General features: G+C 41.7%; 1 protein-coding gene across 8 annotated transcripts in view; it reads right to left on the bottom strand.

The window, feature by feature from the left end:
- The window catches only part of LOC132402224 (leucine-rich repeat and fibronectin type III domain-containing protein 1-like protein), a 622638-nt gene that overhangs the window by 95941 nt on the left and 511397 nt on the right, over positions 1-15300 (bottom strand). For all 8 annotated transcript variants that reach the window (XM_059984982.1, XM_059984980.1, XM_059984981.1 and 5 more), the window contains one exon: positions 13537-14940. In XM_059984982.1, coding sequence (XP_059840965.1) covers positions 13537-14924 — 1388 coding nt within the window. In that variant the 5' untranslated portion in view covers positions 14925-14940. The remainder of the gene's footprint in view (positions 1-13536; positions 14941-15300) is intronic.

Below are 15300 nucleotides of genomic sequence, written 5' to 3'. Positions count from 1 at the left end.
CAGATACTCCCTGTCTAATCTATCTCCGCCTTTCATAATCTTGTAAACCCCCATCAGATCTCCCCTCGGCCTCTGACGCTCCAGAGAAAACAACCCAGGTTTGTCCAGCCTCTCATGACAGCACATGCCCTCTAAACCAGGCAGGATCCTGGTGAACCTCTTCTGCACGCTTCCTACAGTGGGGCAACCAGAACTTCAAATGTGGCCTAACTAGGGTTTTGTAAAGTTCCAACATAACCTCTTGACTTTTGAACTCAGTGCCTCGACTAGTAAAAGCAAGCATTCATAACCCTTCTGAACCAGCTCATCGACCTGTGTAGCCACTGTCACAGCAGTGCCAGTGACCCAGGCTTACTCAGTGGTGCCAGACACTGTCTGTGTGGGGTTTACTCTTCATCCCTGTGATCACGTGGATTTCCCGTTTCCTCGTACATTTCGAGGATCTGCGGGTTGGTGGGTTGATTGACCATTGTAAGTTGCCCTCAGTGTGTGGGTCAGGGGTAGAACCTGTTAGGGGTGGGGTTAATGGGAATATGAGAAAAGTAAATTGGGATTGATAAAGTATTTGATGTAAAGGGGTGCTCGACGGCTGGCACAGACTCAGTGGGCCGAGGAGCCAGCGTACACATTACATCCAATTAGGAAAGGTCGGGTACAGGCCGAAATGTAATGGAAAGGTGCAGGCTCAGCGTGTATAGATGTGACAGGGCCTTAGTCCTCATGCGAGGAACAACCTAATGTTTGGATCATTTAAAGTCTGGGGCAGATGGATTGAAAAGGCAAGGTATCTGGAAAAGAGGCAAGGATCGGGCTGGTTCCGCTCACTGCTAGTGATTTATGCTCTGCTATGTGTTGAACTGAGGTTGAGGCTGTGGGCCTGCTCCAGGCTTCGTTCCTGAGGACTCACTTTCATTCTAAATGCTATTTGCTTGCTTTTATTGTTTGCACAGTTTTTATTTGCTCTCTGCACATTTGGAGTTTGTCAGTCTTTTTTTAATGGGTTCTTTTGGGTTTCTTTTACAGACATCCCACCCTGCAAAAGCTCATTTCAGGGAGGTAGCACCCCCGCCCCCCACAGCCCCATATCCTCCCCTCCACCCCCCGTCCCAGTCGACCTCCAAGGGTGTATGTAATACTTTGTTTAGTGATCTTGTCTAATCTGTAAACCCAGTTGGGTATATGCAGAAACATGACATTAAAATATGTACTTATATTATATTATCATAAAGTCATTTTTTTATTCTATTACAACTTTAAGCAAGCCTACAGGGAGTTTGGCCTCATCATGTAGGACATCAATAGAGTAGCTCCTTATCAGCTAGCCGGCTAGCTTAAATAACAATAGCTGTGCTGATGAACGAATGACACCTGTTAAACTCACCTCAACATGTCTTTTACATTTTAACCCACCATGGACAATAGAAAAGTCACTTGCAAACAGTGCAGCGAGCATCACTGTCATTATTTTTGAGGTCGACTGTAAAGCCCGCCCACAGAGAAAACTGATAGGTCTACTTAGCACAAAGAGAGACCAATCAGGATGCTTCCTCTCCCTCTCAAAAAAATCAATTTCCGGGATATTGTATATCACTTGTGGGCATCAGGATGCCACTATCGATGTGCAGGAGACTCCTAGCACTTGTGGGAGAGGTGGGATGTCTGCTTTTGTCTTGTGGCTGCCTTCAAGGAGACAAATCTCAAGGTTACATAATGTATAAATAGTTGGTTAATAAATGTACTTTGAACTTTGAACATGCATTTATGAATGTTCTGTGATCTCAGAGCTTGTCGGCGTTGTGGAAATTGATGAGACAGTGGTGAGTTGCCCACCTGCAGTGCTGGGAATGGAATGAGACAGCCTGTTGATCTGTGGGTTAGCACACAGAATGTGACCCAAACATCTCACAAGGGTTTTCTGCCTCTCCCCATATCAAATCCCCTCAGGAGCAGTCTGTTGGTAGGGCAGGCTTTGCAGCCAGTGTAGGATGCTTTTATTTATGAACTACGCGAGCCAGAATAGTGAACTGCATGGAAAGGCTGCAGGATGTGATCCCATTAGTGATGTGGAGTGTCCTATAGGACAGAGAAGGCTTGTTGCTGTTGACCAGATCAGGTTGAGAGTCACAGAGCACTACAGAACAGAAAAAGGCCCTAAGGCCCATCTACTCCATTTTTCCATGTCCCTACCTACCATTTCTGCTGGCAACTCTTTGCCTGCTTCTTTGTTTGGTTGGCCTCACATTTCCCACCCTCAGTCCCTGGGACAATGGACCTGCTGCTGGATCCCACCGACTGTGGAACGGCACCGCGGTGTAGCGGTTAGCACAACGCTTTACAGTATCAGCCACCTGAGTTCAATTTCCCGCCGCAGCCTGAAAGGAGCTTGTACGTTTTCCCCGTGATTGCATGGGTGTCCTCCCACAGTCCAAATACATTAATTGGTCATTGTAAATTGTCCTGTAATTCGGCTAGGGTTAAATTGGTGGTGGGGGGGGGGGGTGTTGGTTGCTGAATGGTGAGATGTTCGTTGGGCCTATTCCTCACTGTATCACTGAATAAAATAAACAACTAACCCTACCTGGGAAGATGCTTGGGTGTGACGAGGGTGCTTCTTTATCCTCTTCTTTCCTCACCCCTCAGAGGGAAGAAGTCAAGCCTCTGTTCATTGATCCCCTTAGTCACTTGCCCAAAGGCAGGCATTGAACCCAACCCACTGACCCAGACTCCCTGTAACTTTGCATTGTACTGTACTGTACTCTCTGTTCCTGTGTCATTCAAACCTTAGACAAACGAATGGCTACCACAGAACTCACTCCCGGTTATTTGCTTGCTTCTGTTGTTTGCACAATTTGTTTTTTTTTACCCCTGCATATTGGGTGTTTGATGGTCTTTATTCAAATCAAATTGAAATTCAAATTCAGGTTAATTATCATTCAACCACGCATGAATACAGCTGAATGAATCAGCACTCCTCTGAAACCAAGGTGCAAAACAAACACACACAGCACATTCAAAATAGTGAGCAAAAAACATAGTCACACAAGTCCCACAAATTAGTCCAAAATACCATAAGATATAGGAGTAGAATTAGGCCAATTGGCCCACCGAGTCAGCTCTGCCATTTCATCATGGCTGATCCATTTTCCCTCTCAGCTCAAATCTCCTGCCTTCTCCCCGCATCCAATCAAGAATCTATCAACCTCTGCCTCAAAGACTCGGCCTCCACAGCTGACTGTGGCAACAAATTTCACAGATTCACCTCTAAAGAAATTCCTCCTCATCACTGTCCTTAAGGGATACCCATATATCCCGAGGCTGTGCCCTCTGGTCTTAGACACCCCCACCATAGAAAACATCCTCTCCACATCCACTCTATCAAAGCCTTTCACCTTTTGATAGGTTTCAATTAGGTCACCCCTCATTCTTCTAAACTCCAGTGCATCTGTCCTGAGCCATAAAACACTCTTCATATGACAAGCCTTTCAATCTTGAAATTGTTTTTGTGAACTTCTTTGGAACAATCTCCAGTTTCAGTACATATTTTCCAAGACAAGAGACCCAAACCTGCTCACGATACTTCAAGTCAGGTCTCACCAGTGCTTCATAAAGTCTCAACATTACATCCTTGCTGTTATATTCTAGTCCTCTTGAAATGAACGCTAACTTTGCATTTGCCTTCTTCACCAAGTCAGGGCACTTTTTATGGTCATTTCAACCATAACTGCTGGTACAGTACACTGTAAAAATGAAACAATGTTCCTCCAGGATCATGGTGCTACATGAAACTACATTAGAATTCAGACCTACACAGGACTACATAAAGTGCACAAAACAGTGCAAGACAGTACAATAATTAATAAACAAGACAATAGGCACAGTAAAGGGCAAATTACAATATAATAATAAATAATGTAAATGTAAACGTGAACAATGTTTTTGTAGGAATTGAGAAATAAATGAGCAAGAATTGCAAAGGGAGTGGTGTGTGTGTGTGTGTGTGTGTGTGTGTGTGTGTGTGTGTGTGTGTGTGTGTGTATATGTGTGTAGGTTGGTGTCAGACCAGACTCTGGAAATTGAGGACTCAATCGGAAACAATTAGACCAAAAATATGCTTTGTTTCCAGATCCTGTTTTATATAAAAGACCTGTTGAAATTAAAACTAAATACCACTGCTCTTAACTTATCCAATTGAAATGGAAATTTTAAAAGATGAAGATCAGTTTTATGTTCATGGAAATAAAACGGGTAAACTATTAGCTAACCAATTAAAGACCTTTATAGTTAAACATCAAATTAAAGAAATTTGTAAAGCTAATGGTGATAAAACATCTGATGATTTATAAATAAATGATGCTTTTAGAGAATTTTACTCTAAAATTTATAGTTCTGATCCTCCTGAAGTTAATACTCTAATGAATAATTTTTAGATCAATTAACATTCCTACACGTTCTGATGATATTCAAAAATTGTTGGATCAACCTATCTCTTATAAGGAAAGTGCCGAGGTTGTTCTCTCTTTGCACTTCAGGAAGGCTTCGGGTCCTGATGGATTTTCTGGAGAGTTTTATAAGACTTTTTCCTCTTTGCTTACAGCTCATTTATATTCAGTCCTTTCCAATTCTTTCAAATTAGGTAAGTTGCCACAATCTCTTTATGAAGCTAATTGAATGCTATTCCAATAGACCTATTTCCTTATTTAATGTTGATACTAATATTTTATCTAAACTTTTGGCTTGTAGGATTGAAAATATTTTGCCATCTATTATCTCTGATAATCAGACTGGATTTATCAAAAATCAATACTCCCACTTTAATATTCATAGTTTATTAAATGTTATTTATTCTCCTTCTAAAGAGATTTCAGAATGTGTGATATCCTTAGATGCTGAGAAAGCTTTCGATCAGGTTGAATTGAATTATCTATTTAAAACTTTAGAAAAATTTAACTTTGGACCCGATTTTATTCAATGGATTAAATTATTTTACTTATTGTCCTCCGTTCAGGTTCTTAATAACTCCCAGTACTCTAAACCATCTAAACTTCATCGTGAAACTAAACAAGGTTGTCCTTTGAGTCCTTTGCTTTTTGATTTGGGTTTAGAACCTTTAGCTATTGCTGTCCGGGAATCTAATGATATCACTGGTATCTTAAGGAGGGGTATTACCCACAAAGTTTTGCTTTATGCTGATGACCTTTTGCTTTACATTTCTAATGTGGAGCCTTCTTTACCTTCTCTTCTTTCTTTACTCTCCTGCTGTAGTCAGTTTTCAAGATATAAACTCAACTTTCTTAAGAGTGAACATTTTCCTTTGAATAATCTGGTATTAGCTAATACCAACTTTCCTTTTAAAATTGTAAGAAATCAATTTATTTATTTGGGTGTAATAATTGCTAGGAATTATAAATTGTTTTTTAAAGAAAATATTTTTACACTTCTGAATTATATTAAGAAGGCACTCTTAAGTTGGTCACCCCTCTCTTTATCGTTGATTGGCCAAATCAATTCTATTAAAGTGAATATTTTGCCTAAATTCTTATATTTATTTCAGGCCATACCTGTTTGTATTCCTAAATCCTTTTTTGATTCTTTGGATTCTATTATATCTTCTTGTATACGGAATAATAAAATTACTCAATTAAATGGAGTTCATCTTCGAAAAGCTAAAAAGAATGGAGGTTTAGCCTTACCCAATTTTAGGTTTTATTACTGGGCAGTCAATATATGGAATCTTATGTTTTGGTTATATTATATTAAGCAAGAGGACTGTCCGGTCTGGGTTTCTTTAGAAGCTAACTCTATTAATACATTTTCTATCATTTCTCTTCTCGGATCCTCAATTCCTTTATTTTTAAGTAATATAACTAGTAATCTTGTAGTTAAACACACCTTGAGGATTTGGATACAATTTAGAAAATATTTTGGTTTATTGAGTTTTTCACGTTCAAGTCCAATTTTTCTAACTTTTTTTTAAACCTTCTATGACTAATGTAGTTTTTAAAGAGTGGAATAGATTGGGTATTATATGTTTTCAGGATTTGTTTTTTGGAGATAGTCTCTCTTCATTTGAACAACTATCAGCTAAGTATAGCCTACCCAAAACCCACTTTTTTCGATATTCACAAATTAGAGATTTGTACATACATTTCCTAAAAGTCCAGATAAGAATTTACTTGGTATAATTTTTAATTTGAAACCCTTCCATAATGCATCTATATCTAATATTTATGGTATGTTGTTGGGAATTAGAAATATTCCTTTAGATAAAATTAAATATCTTTGGGAACAAGATTTACAGATTTCAGTTTCTGAGGACACTCGGAATGAAATTTTTAAATTGGTTATCACCTCATTATTATGTGCCCATCATTCCCTTCTACAATTTAAAGTGGTTCATAGAGCCCATATGTCTAATGATAAGCTGTCTCGTTTTTATTCAGATATATCTCCCTATTGTGATAGATGTAATAATGGAGAAGCATCACTAATCCATGTGTTTTGGACTTGTCTGAGTCTTGAAAAATATTGGAAGGAAGTATTTCAAATTTTTTTGATGCTTTTTAAAGTAAATTTTAAACCCTTTGACTGCCTTATTTGGTATTGTTGGAGGAAATTATATTATTTTGGAGACTCATGATTTGCATATTTTGGCCTTTATTTCTCTTATAGCCAGGAGGACATTATTGCTTAAGTGGAAGGATGCCACTCCGCCTACTCATACTCATTAGTTACACGATGTTATGTCATGCTTAAATTTAGAGAAGATTCACTGTTCAATTTCTGAACCTAGACAAGATTTTTTAACATTGCGGGGACCTTTTTAAATTACTTTCAAAATCTTTGATTTGCTGTTAGGCACAGATGTTGGCTAATAACATGTTTTACTATATGTAAAAGTTTTTTCCTTTTCTTTTCTTTTAAGCAAACAGCTATTTTTTTCTGATAGTGGGTTTAGATTTTTTGTATAATAAGATAATTTCTTTTCCATTTTATGTTTAAATTTAATTTATATGGATATGGGGTAATTACACTTCATCTGTGATTTAAATATATTGTAATTGATATATTATATATCTTACTGTATTCTGTATTCTTTTATGTAAGAAATTAATAAAAATATTGAAAAAGAAAAAGGAAATTAACCTTTAGGGAATCCTGCAGAAGGACGCCGAATCCCTTTGTGCATCAGATTTATGTATTTTCTCTCCACTTAGAAAATAGTCAACTTTTCCATTTCTTCTACCAAAGTTCATGACAATATACTTCCTGACACTGTATTCCATCTGCCACTGCTTTGCCTATTCTCCTAATTTGCCTCTTCTGTAGTCTAAAAGCTACCTGACCCTCCACATATCTTCATATTGTCTGCAAACTTTTCAACAAAACCATCAATTCTGTCATCCAAATCATTGACATATGATATAAAAAGAATCAGTCCCAACACAGACCCCCGTGGAGCACCACTAGTCACCAGTAGCTAACCAGAAAAGGCTCCCTTTATTTTACTCTTTGCCTCCTGCCAATCAGCCACTACTTTATCCATGCTAGAATCATTCCTGTAACACATATCTTTGTTAGCAGCCTCATGAGTAGCAACTTGTCAAAGGCTTTCTGAAAATTCAAGTACATAACATCAACTGATTTGCTTTGTCTATTGCTTGCTATTTCTTCAAAGAAATCAAACAGATTTGTCAGGCAAGATTTTCCTTTAAGGAAATCATGCTGACTACAGCCTATTTTATCATGTACTTCCAAATACCCTGAAATAACTGACTACAACATCTTCCTAACCACAGAGGTCAGACTAATTCACCTACAATTTTCTTTTTTCTACCTCTCTCCCTTCTTAAAGAGTGGAGTGACATTTGCAATTTTCCAGTCTTCCAGAACCATTCCTGAATCTAGTGATTCTTGAAAGATCATTACTAGTGCCTCTACAATCTCTTCAAATACCTCTTTAGGAACCCCATGATGTACACCATCAGGTGTGGGTGACTTATCTACCTTCAGACCTTTCAGTTTCCCAAGAACCTTCTCCCTAGTAATGACAACTTCACAGACATCATGCCCCCTGACACATGGAATTTCCACCATACTTCCACAGTGAAGGCTGATCCAAAATGCTTATTCAGTTCATTCACCATTTCCTTGTTCCCCCATTACTACCTCTGCAGCATCATTTTCCAGCAGTCCAATATCCTCTCTCGTCTCTGTTTTTCACATTATGCATCTGAAGAGACTTTTGTTATCCTCTTTAACATTATTGGCGAGCTTACTTTTGTATTCTGTCTTTACCTTCTTTTAGCTGTCTTCGTTTGGTATTTAAAAGCTTCCCAATCCTCCAACTTCCCACTAAATGTTGCTCTAATATGCGCCCTCTCTTTGGCGTTTATATTGATGGTACATTTTTCGGTAGTGTGCTACACGGCCTCTGGCGTGGCCTTGCCTTGACTGCAGCAGCAGACTAGCATGGGGGCCCTCGCTACAACTGCCTCGTTGTCTGTCACCACACCAATCAAGGGAGATGGGTCTGCGGCATCTTACGTTATCAATATCCAATGGGGTCTAACAATTGCAAGAGAAACATCCAAGACAATCATCCGTGGCCACATTGCACACCAACTTCAAAGCCTCCAATGCCCCCGTGCAGCAGGGTTCTATTGGGTTTCCTTGTTTTGTGGCTGCCTGTAAGGAGATAAATCTCAAGATTGTCAAGATTATAATATGGATACTTTGATAATAAATGTACTTTGAACTTTGATTCAACTTAATAGACAATAGACAATAGGTGCAGAAGTAGACCATTCGGCCCTTCGAGCCTGCACTGCCATTTTGAGATCATGGCTGATCAATTACTATCAATACCCTGTTCCTGCCTTGTCCCCATATCCCTTGATTCCCCTATCCATAAGATACCTATCTAGCTCCTTCTTGAAAGCATCCAGAGAATTGGCCTCCACTACCTTCCGAGGCAGTGCATTCCAGACCCCCACAACTCTCTGGGAGAAGAAGTTTCTCCTTAACTCTGTCCTAAATGACCTACCCCTTATTCTCAAACCATGCCCTCTGGTACCGGACTCTCCCAGCATCTGGAACATACTTACATACTTCCTGCCTCTATCTTGTCCAATCCCTTAATAATCTTATATGTTTCAATCAGATCCCCTCTCAATCTCCTTAATTCCAGCGTGTACAAGACCAGTCTCTCTAACCTTTCTGTGTAAGACAGTCCAGACATCCCAGGAATTAACCTCGTGAATCTACGCTGCACTTCCTCTACAGCCAGGATGTCCTTCCTTAACCCTGGAGACCAAAACTGTACACAATACTCCAGGTGTGGTCTCACCAGGGCTCTGTACAAATGCAAGAGGATTTCCTTGCTCTTGTACCCAACTCCCTTTGTAATAAAGGCCAACATTCCATTAGCCTTCTTCACTGCCTGCTGTACTTGCTCATTCACCTTCAGTGACTGATGAACAAGGACTCCGAGATCTCTTTGTATTTCTCCCTTACCCAACTCTACACGGTTCAGATAATAATCTGCCTTCCTGTTCTTACTCCCAAAGTGGATAACCTCACACTTATTCACATTAAACGCCATCTGCCAAGTATCTGCCCACTCACCCAGCCTATCCAAGTCACCCTGAATTCTCCTAACATCCTTATCACATGTCACACTGCCACCCAGCTTAGTACCATCAGCAAATTTGCTGATGTTGTTTACAATGGCTTCATCTAAATCGTTAATGTAAATGGTAAACAGCTGTGGTCCCAATACCAAGCCCTATGGCACCCCACTAGTCACCACCTGCCATTCCGAGAAACACCCATTCACCGCTACCCTTTGCTTTCTATCTGCCAACCGGTTTTCTATCCATGTCAATGTCTTCCCCCCCGATGCCCTGAGCTTTGATTTTACCCACCAATCTTCTATGTGGGACCTTATCAAATGCCTTCTGAAAATCGAGGTACACTACATCCACTGGATCTCCCCCATCTAACTTCCTGGTTATATCCTCGAAAAACTCCAACAGATTAGTCAAGCATGATTTACCCTTGGTAAATCCATGCTGGCTCAGCCCAATCCTATCACTGCTATCTAGATATGCCACTATTTCATCCTTAATAATGGACTCTAGCATCTTTCCCACCACCAATGTCAGGCTGACAGGTCGATAGTTCTGTTTTCTCCCTCCCTCCTTTTTTAAAAAGTGGGATAACATTAGCCATTCTCCAATCCTCAGGAAATGATCCTGAATCTAAGGAACATTGGAAAATGATTACCAATGCATCTGCAATTTCCAGGGCCACCTCCTTTAGTACCCTAGGGTGCAGACTATCTGGACCTGGGGATTTGTCAGCCTTCAATCCCATCAGTCTTCTCATCACCATTTCCTTCCTAATGTCAATCTGTTTCATTTCCTCTGTTACCCTTTGTCCTTGGCCCATCCATACATCTGGGAGATTGCTTGTGTCTTCCTTAGTGAAAACAGATCTAAAGTACTCATTAAATTCTTCTGCCATTTCTCTGTTTCCCATAATAATTTCACCCAATTCCTTCTTCAAGGGCCCAACATTGTTCTTAACTATCTTCTTTCTCTTCGCATACCTAAAAAAGCTTTTGCTATCTTCCTTTATATTCCTGGCTAGTACCTCATTTTTTCTCCCCATATTGTCTTTTTAGTTAAGTTCTGTTGTTCCTTAAAAACTTCCCAATCATCTGTCCTCCCACTCACCTTAGCTCTATCATATTTCCTTTATTTTTAATTCTATGCAATCTCTGACTTCCTTTGTCAACCACAGTGGCCCCTTTCTCCCCTTTGAATCCTTCCTTCTCTGGGGGATGAAATGATTTTGCACCTTGTGCATTATTCCCAAGAATACCTGCCACTGCTGTTCCACTGTCTTTTCTGCTAGGATATCCATCCAGTCAACTTTGGCCAGCTCCTCCCTCATGGCTCCATAGTTTCCCCTGTTCAACTGCAACACTGACACCTCCGAGCTGCCCTTATCCTTCTCAAATTGCAGATAAAAGCTTATCATGTTATGATCACTACCTCCTAATAGCTCCTTTACTGCGAGATTGCTTATCAAATCCTGTCCATTACATAACACTAAATCCAGAATAGTCTTGTCCCTGGTCGGCTCTCGTACAAGCTGTTCCAAGAATGCATCCCGTAGGCACTCTACAAACTCCCTATCCTGTGGTCCAGCGCCAACCTGATTCTCCCAGTTCACCTGCATGTTGAAATCCCCCATAACTACTGTGACATTACCTTTGCCACATGCCAATGTTAACTCCCTATTCAACTTGCACCCAATATCCATGCTACTGTAGACAACACCCATTTGGGTCCTTTTGCCCTTACTGTTCCTCAGTTCTATCCACACAGATTCTACTTCTCCTGACCCTATGTCCCCTCTTGCAAAGGACTGAATCTAATTCCTCACCAACAGGGCCACCCCCACCCCCTCTGCCCACATTTCTGTCCCTACGATAGCATGTATACCCTTGTACATTCACTTCCCAGGTCTGATCTCCCTGCAGCAATGTCTCCGTTATCCCAACAACATCATAGTTACCCATTAGCACCCGGGCTTCAAGCTCATCCGCCTTATTTCTGACACTTTGTGCATTCAGATATAGAATTTTTAACCCATTTCTCCTCTCTCTGTTTGAATCGCTGCCTATTGTGCTTAACCCAACTCCCCGAACTCCCATCGGGCTATACACCCCTAAATTTACTTATTCTTTCAACACATTTAACTCCATGTTCCGTCAGACCATCCCAAGCTCCAAGAAATACTGGAAGTTAACTTTGTATCGGAATGCACCAAGTGGAGCACCTCAACTGATAACAGCTCGTATCTCACTTGCCAGTCTCATCCTAAACTGCGAGCAGTTTCAAACTCCTGCAAATGGATGCCTTACACAACTATTCATTGTCCCAAGCAGGAAAGCTCATTAATCTCCGGCCCTTACGTCTCCATGCACTTATCAGGTAAATGTTGCTGATGTGCCTGTCTCAACTGTTAATCCAAGCAGCTCATTCCAAATATGCACCATTCTTTATGTGAAGAGACAGCCTCGAATGTCCCTTTAAAATCTCTTGCCTCTGATCTTAAACCTATAACATCTTGATTTTAATACCTTCTCTCTGGGAAAAAGTCTACATGCTTTCACCATCAATGCCTTTACTTTCTGAGGAGGCTGAAGAGAGCTGGACAATGCACAACAATAATCACTGCATTCTGCAGATGTGCAATAGAGAGCATCTTGACAAAGTGCATCACGGCCTGGCACGGGAACTCCACTGCAGTGGACAGGAAGACTCTACAATGGGTGGTCAAAACTGCCCAATGCCTCACTGCCACTAGCCTACTGTCATCAAGGACATAAATACAGAGAGGTGCTAGAACGAGGCCCAGCAATATCATAAAGGGTACCACCCACCCTGCTGATGAACTGGTTGTCCCACTCCTATCAGAGAAGACCAATCGCAAACAAGAGAAAATCTGCTGATGCTGGAGATCCGAGCAACACGCACAAGATGCTGGAGGAGCTCAGCAGGTCAGAGGTAGAGTTAAAAAGTGGAGGAGGGAATCTAGAAAGCTCGTTACTAATGCCTTCGCAATCTCTTCAGTCACTTCTTTCAGATCCCCATGGTGTACCCCATCTGATCCAGGTGACTTATCTACCTTCAGACCCTTCAGTTTCCCAAGAACCTTCTTCCTAGTCATGATAGCGTCACTCCCCTCTCCCCACCTTTTAACTCTACCCCTCATCTTTTTTTCTCCAGTCCTGATGAAGGGTCTCAGCCCGAAACGCCATCTGTACTCTTTTCCATAGATGCTGCTGGGCCTGCTGAGCTCCCCCAGCATTTTGTGTGTGTTGCTCCCATCAGGGTGGAGTTTTTGTAGCATCCACACCAGGATTACCAGACTCCAAAACAGTTGCTTTCCTGAAGCAGTAAAGATAACTAACCCACCCCTCCACTACTTTATCATTTCCTATCAGAGCCACCTAATGTACAGAAATTCCTGAGCCGAGTTATGTCACTTTAGCGACATAACAATCCAACTTATGTACATTAGTTATCCTATGTATCTATATTTCTTGTGTATATTTATTGTTGTCTTTTATTGTGTTTTGATGTGCTGCATCGGTTCCAAAGTAACAATTATCTTGTTCTCTTTTACATTTGTGTTCAGGAATTGACATGAAACAATTCTGAATCTTGAAGTCTTGCCATTGATATTAAATGTACAAAATGCCTCTCACTGGCTGTATGGCGGGAATGTAAAAGGAGTCATAAGTTATAAAAATCATATTAATTAAATCTAGCTGGTTTAAATGTTAGTGGCCAGTTCACGTTCCCACAGTCAAAGAAGAGTTCACATGCTTCAGATGCTTTACACAAGTTTATACATTACGTTTCAAGGTCACAGCCCCTCACAACAATTCTCTGGTATTACATTAAATGTTCAAATGTGATTCCTTTCTGGGCACGAGAACAGTGGTCAGTGTTGCGTTACCTGTATACGAGGACATCATCGAAAGAGCTGTTGTACTGGACCTGGTACATACGGATGCCGGGCACGTGACGTTGAGACGGCCAACGGATTTGGACTGAAGAGGAGGTCAGGTCAGTTGCTGTGACCTTCTTGTCCTGTGGAGCCTTTGTCTCATTTCCAGCAGGAGGAGAACCAGACTTGGCAGAGGTGGTGATGTCCGACAAACCAGGATCTGGTTCTTTGATGTTATTAGTGCTATTAGCAAAATGGGGGAGAGGATTCACAATCAGCTCCACCTCAACCATAGCATCTCCAGCAGCATTAGAAGCAAAGCAGGTGAACGTCCCCGTGTCCTTAGGGGTGGTGATCAGGATCTCCAGTGTACCATTCTCATAGGTGGTGGCTCGACTTGAATTGGAGATAAGACGCCCTTCTGGTGAGGTCCAGTGAATGGACGGATCAGGGTCCCCAATCGCCTTGCATTTCAGGATGGCCCTCTGGCCCTCCATGACGAAGATCTTGGAGCTATGGCGAGTGATCAGTGGGGGATCGCAGGTGAATTCCTCCTCAGGAATGAACCAGAAGTATTTGCCCATTAGATGCTGTGGCGAGGCGCAAGTCTCCAGGTCATCCTCTCGGGTAAGGCGTCTCAGCCAGAGCAGTTCACAGTTACAGTGGAGTGGGTTCCCACCGAAGCTGAGAACAAGAGACGAGAGTGGAGAGCCCTTTGTCTTCGCAAACATTTGGACCCGGAGAAACAAGGGGTCGGGGGGCAACTTGTGAAGTTTATTGGATGTCATGTCCAGTCGGGCCAGCTTATGGAGATTGGAAAACGTTCCTTCTGGGACAAAGTCAATCAGGTTATGGTCCAAGCTAAGAGTGTTGACGTTTGTCATTTTCCCAATAGTTTCCCAGGGCAAATTCTGCAAGTTGTTGTAGGAAAGATCCAGATCTTCAAGAGACGTAACAAAGTCATCAAAGGAGTTGGCAGAAATATAATGCAACTGATTGTTGCTGAGGATGAGATGTCGGAGGTTTACTAGACCATTGAAATGCTCGGGTCTGACCGTGGTCAGCCTGTTGCTGTCCAGATGCAGGGCACGGAGAACTCTTAGGTCTGCAAATGTGTGAGGCATGATCTGGCTGATGGTGTTCCTGGACAAGGTCAGGTGCACCAGGCTGGTCATGTTGGCAAAGTCTTTCTTCCTCACCGTGGTGATGAAGTTATCGGTCAGCCGCAGCTCCACTGTCCTCCGGTCGATTAACGGCGGCACGAAGAGCAGCCCGGTTTTGGCACAGAGGATGGCGAGGGAAGGCGAGAGGTTCTGGCAGATGCAGCGCTTCGGGCAAAGTTGGGCCTTCACGGCCAGGCTGAGCACCAGCAGGGAGAAGAGGAACCGCTCCATCATCAGTCAGACCAGCGAGCTGGACAGAGAGAGAATTAGAAACTTGATTAGTAAAGACATCAAAGGTTATGGGGAGAATCAGCCATGATCAAAACACTCAATGGGCTGAGTGATCTATTCCTTCTCCTACTTACAGTATATGTTATGGTTTAAACAAATAAAAGTGCTTGCAGAAAGTTAAAGGCAGTGCAGTATCATAACTCTTTACAGCTCCAATGACCCATAAGACCATAAGACATAGGAGCAGAATTAGGCCATCTGGCCCATCGGGTCTGCTCCGCCATTCAGTAATGGCTGATTCTTTTTTAATCTCCTCCTCAAACCCAGTTCCCTGACTTCATCCCATTATCTTTGATGCCATGTCCAATCAAGAACCTAT

Source organism: Hypanus sabinus, chromosome 11 (genome assembly GCF_030144855.1).
Source record: "Hypanus sabinus isolate sHypSab1 chromosome 11, sHypSab1.hap1, whole genome shotgun sequence".
In the NCBI taxonomy this organism is placed as follows: Eukaryota; Metazoa; Chordata; class Chondrichthyes; order Myliobatiformes; family Dasyatidae; genus Hypanus; species Hypanus sabinus.
Note: the sequence above shows the minus strand (reverse complement) of the source record. Positions and strands in the feature narration are given on the sequence as shown.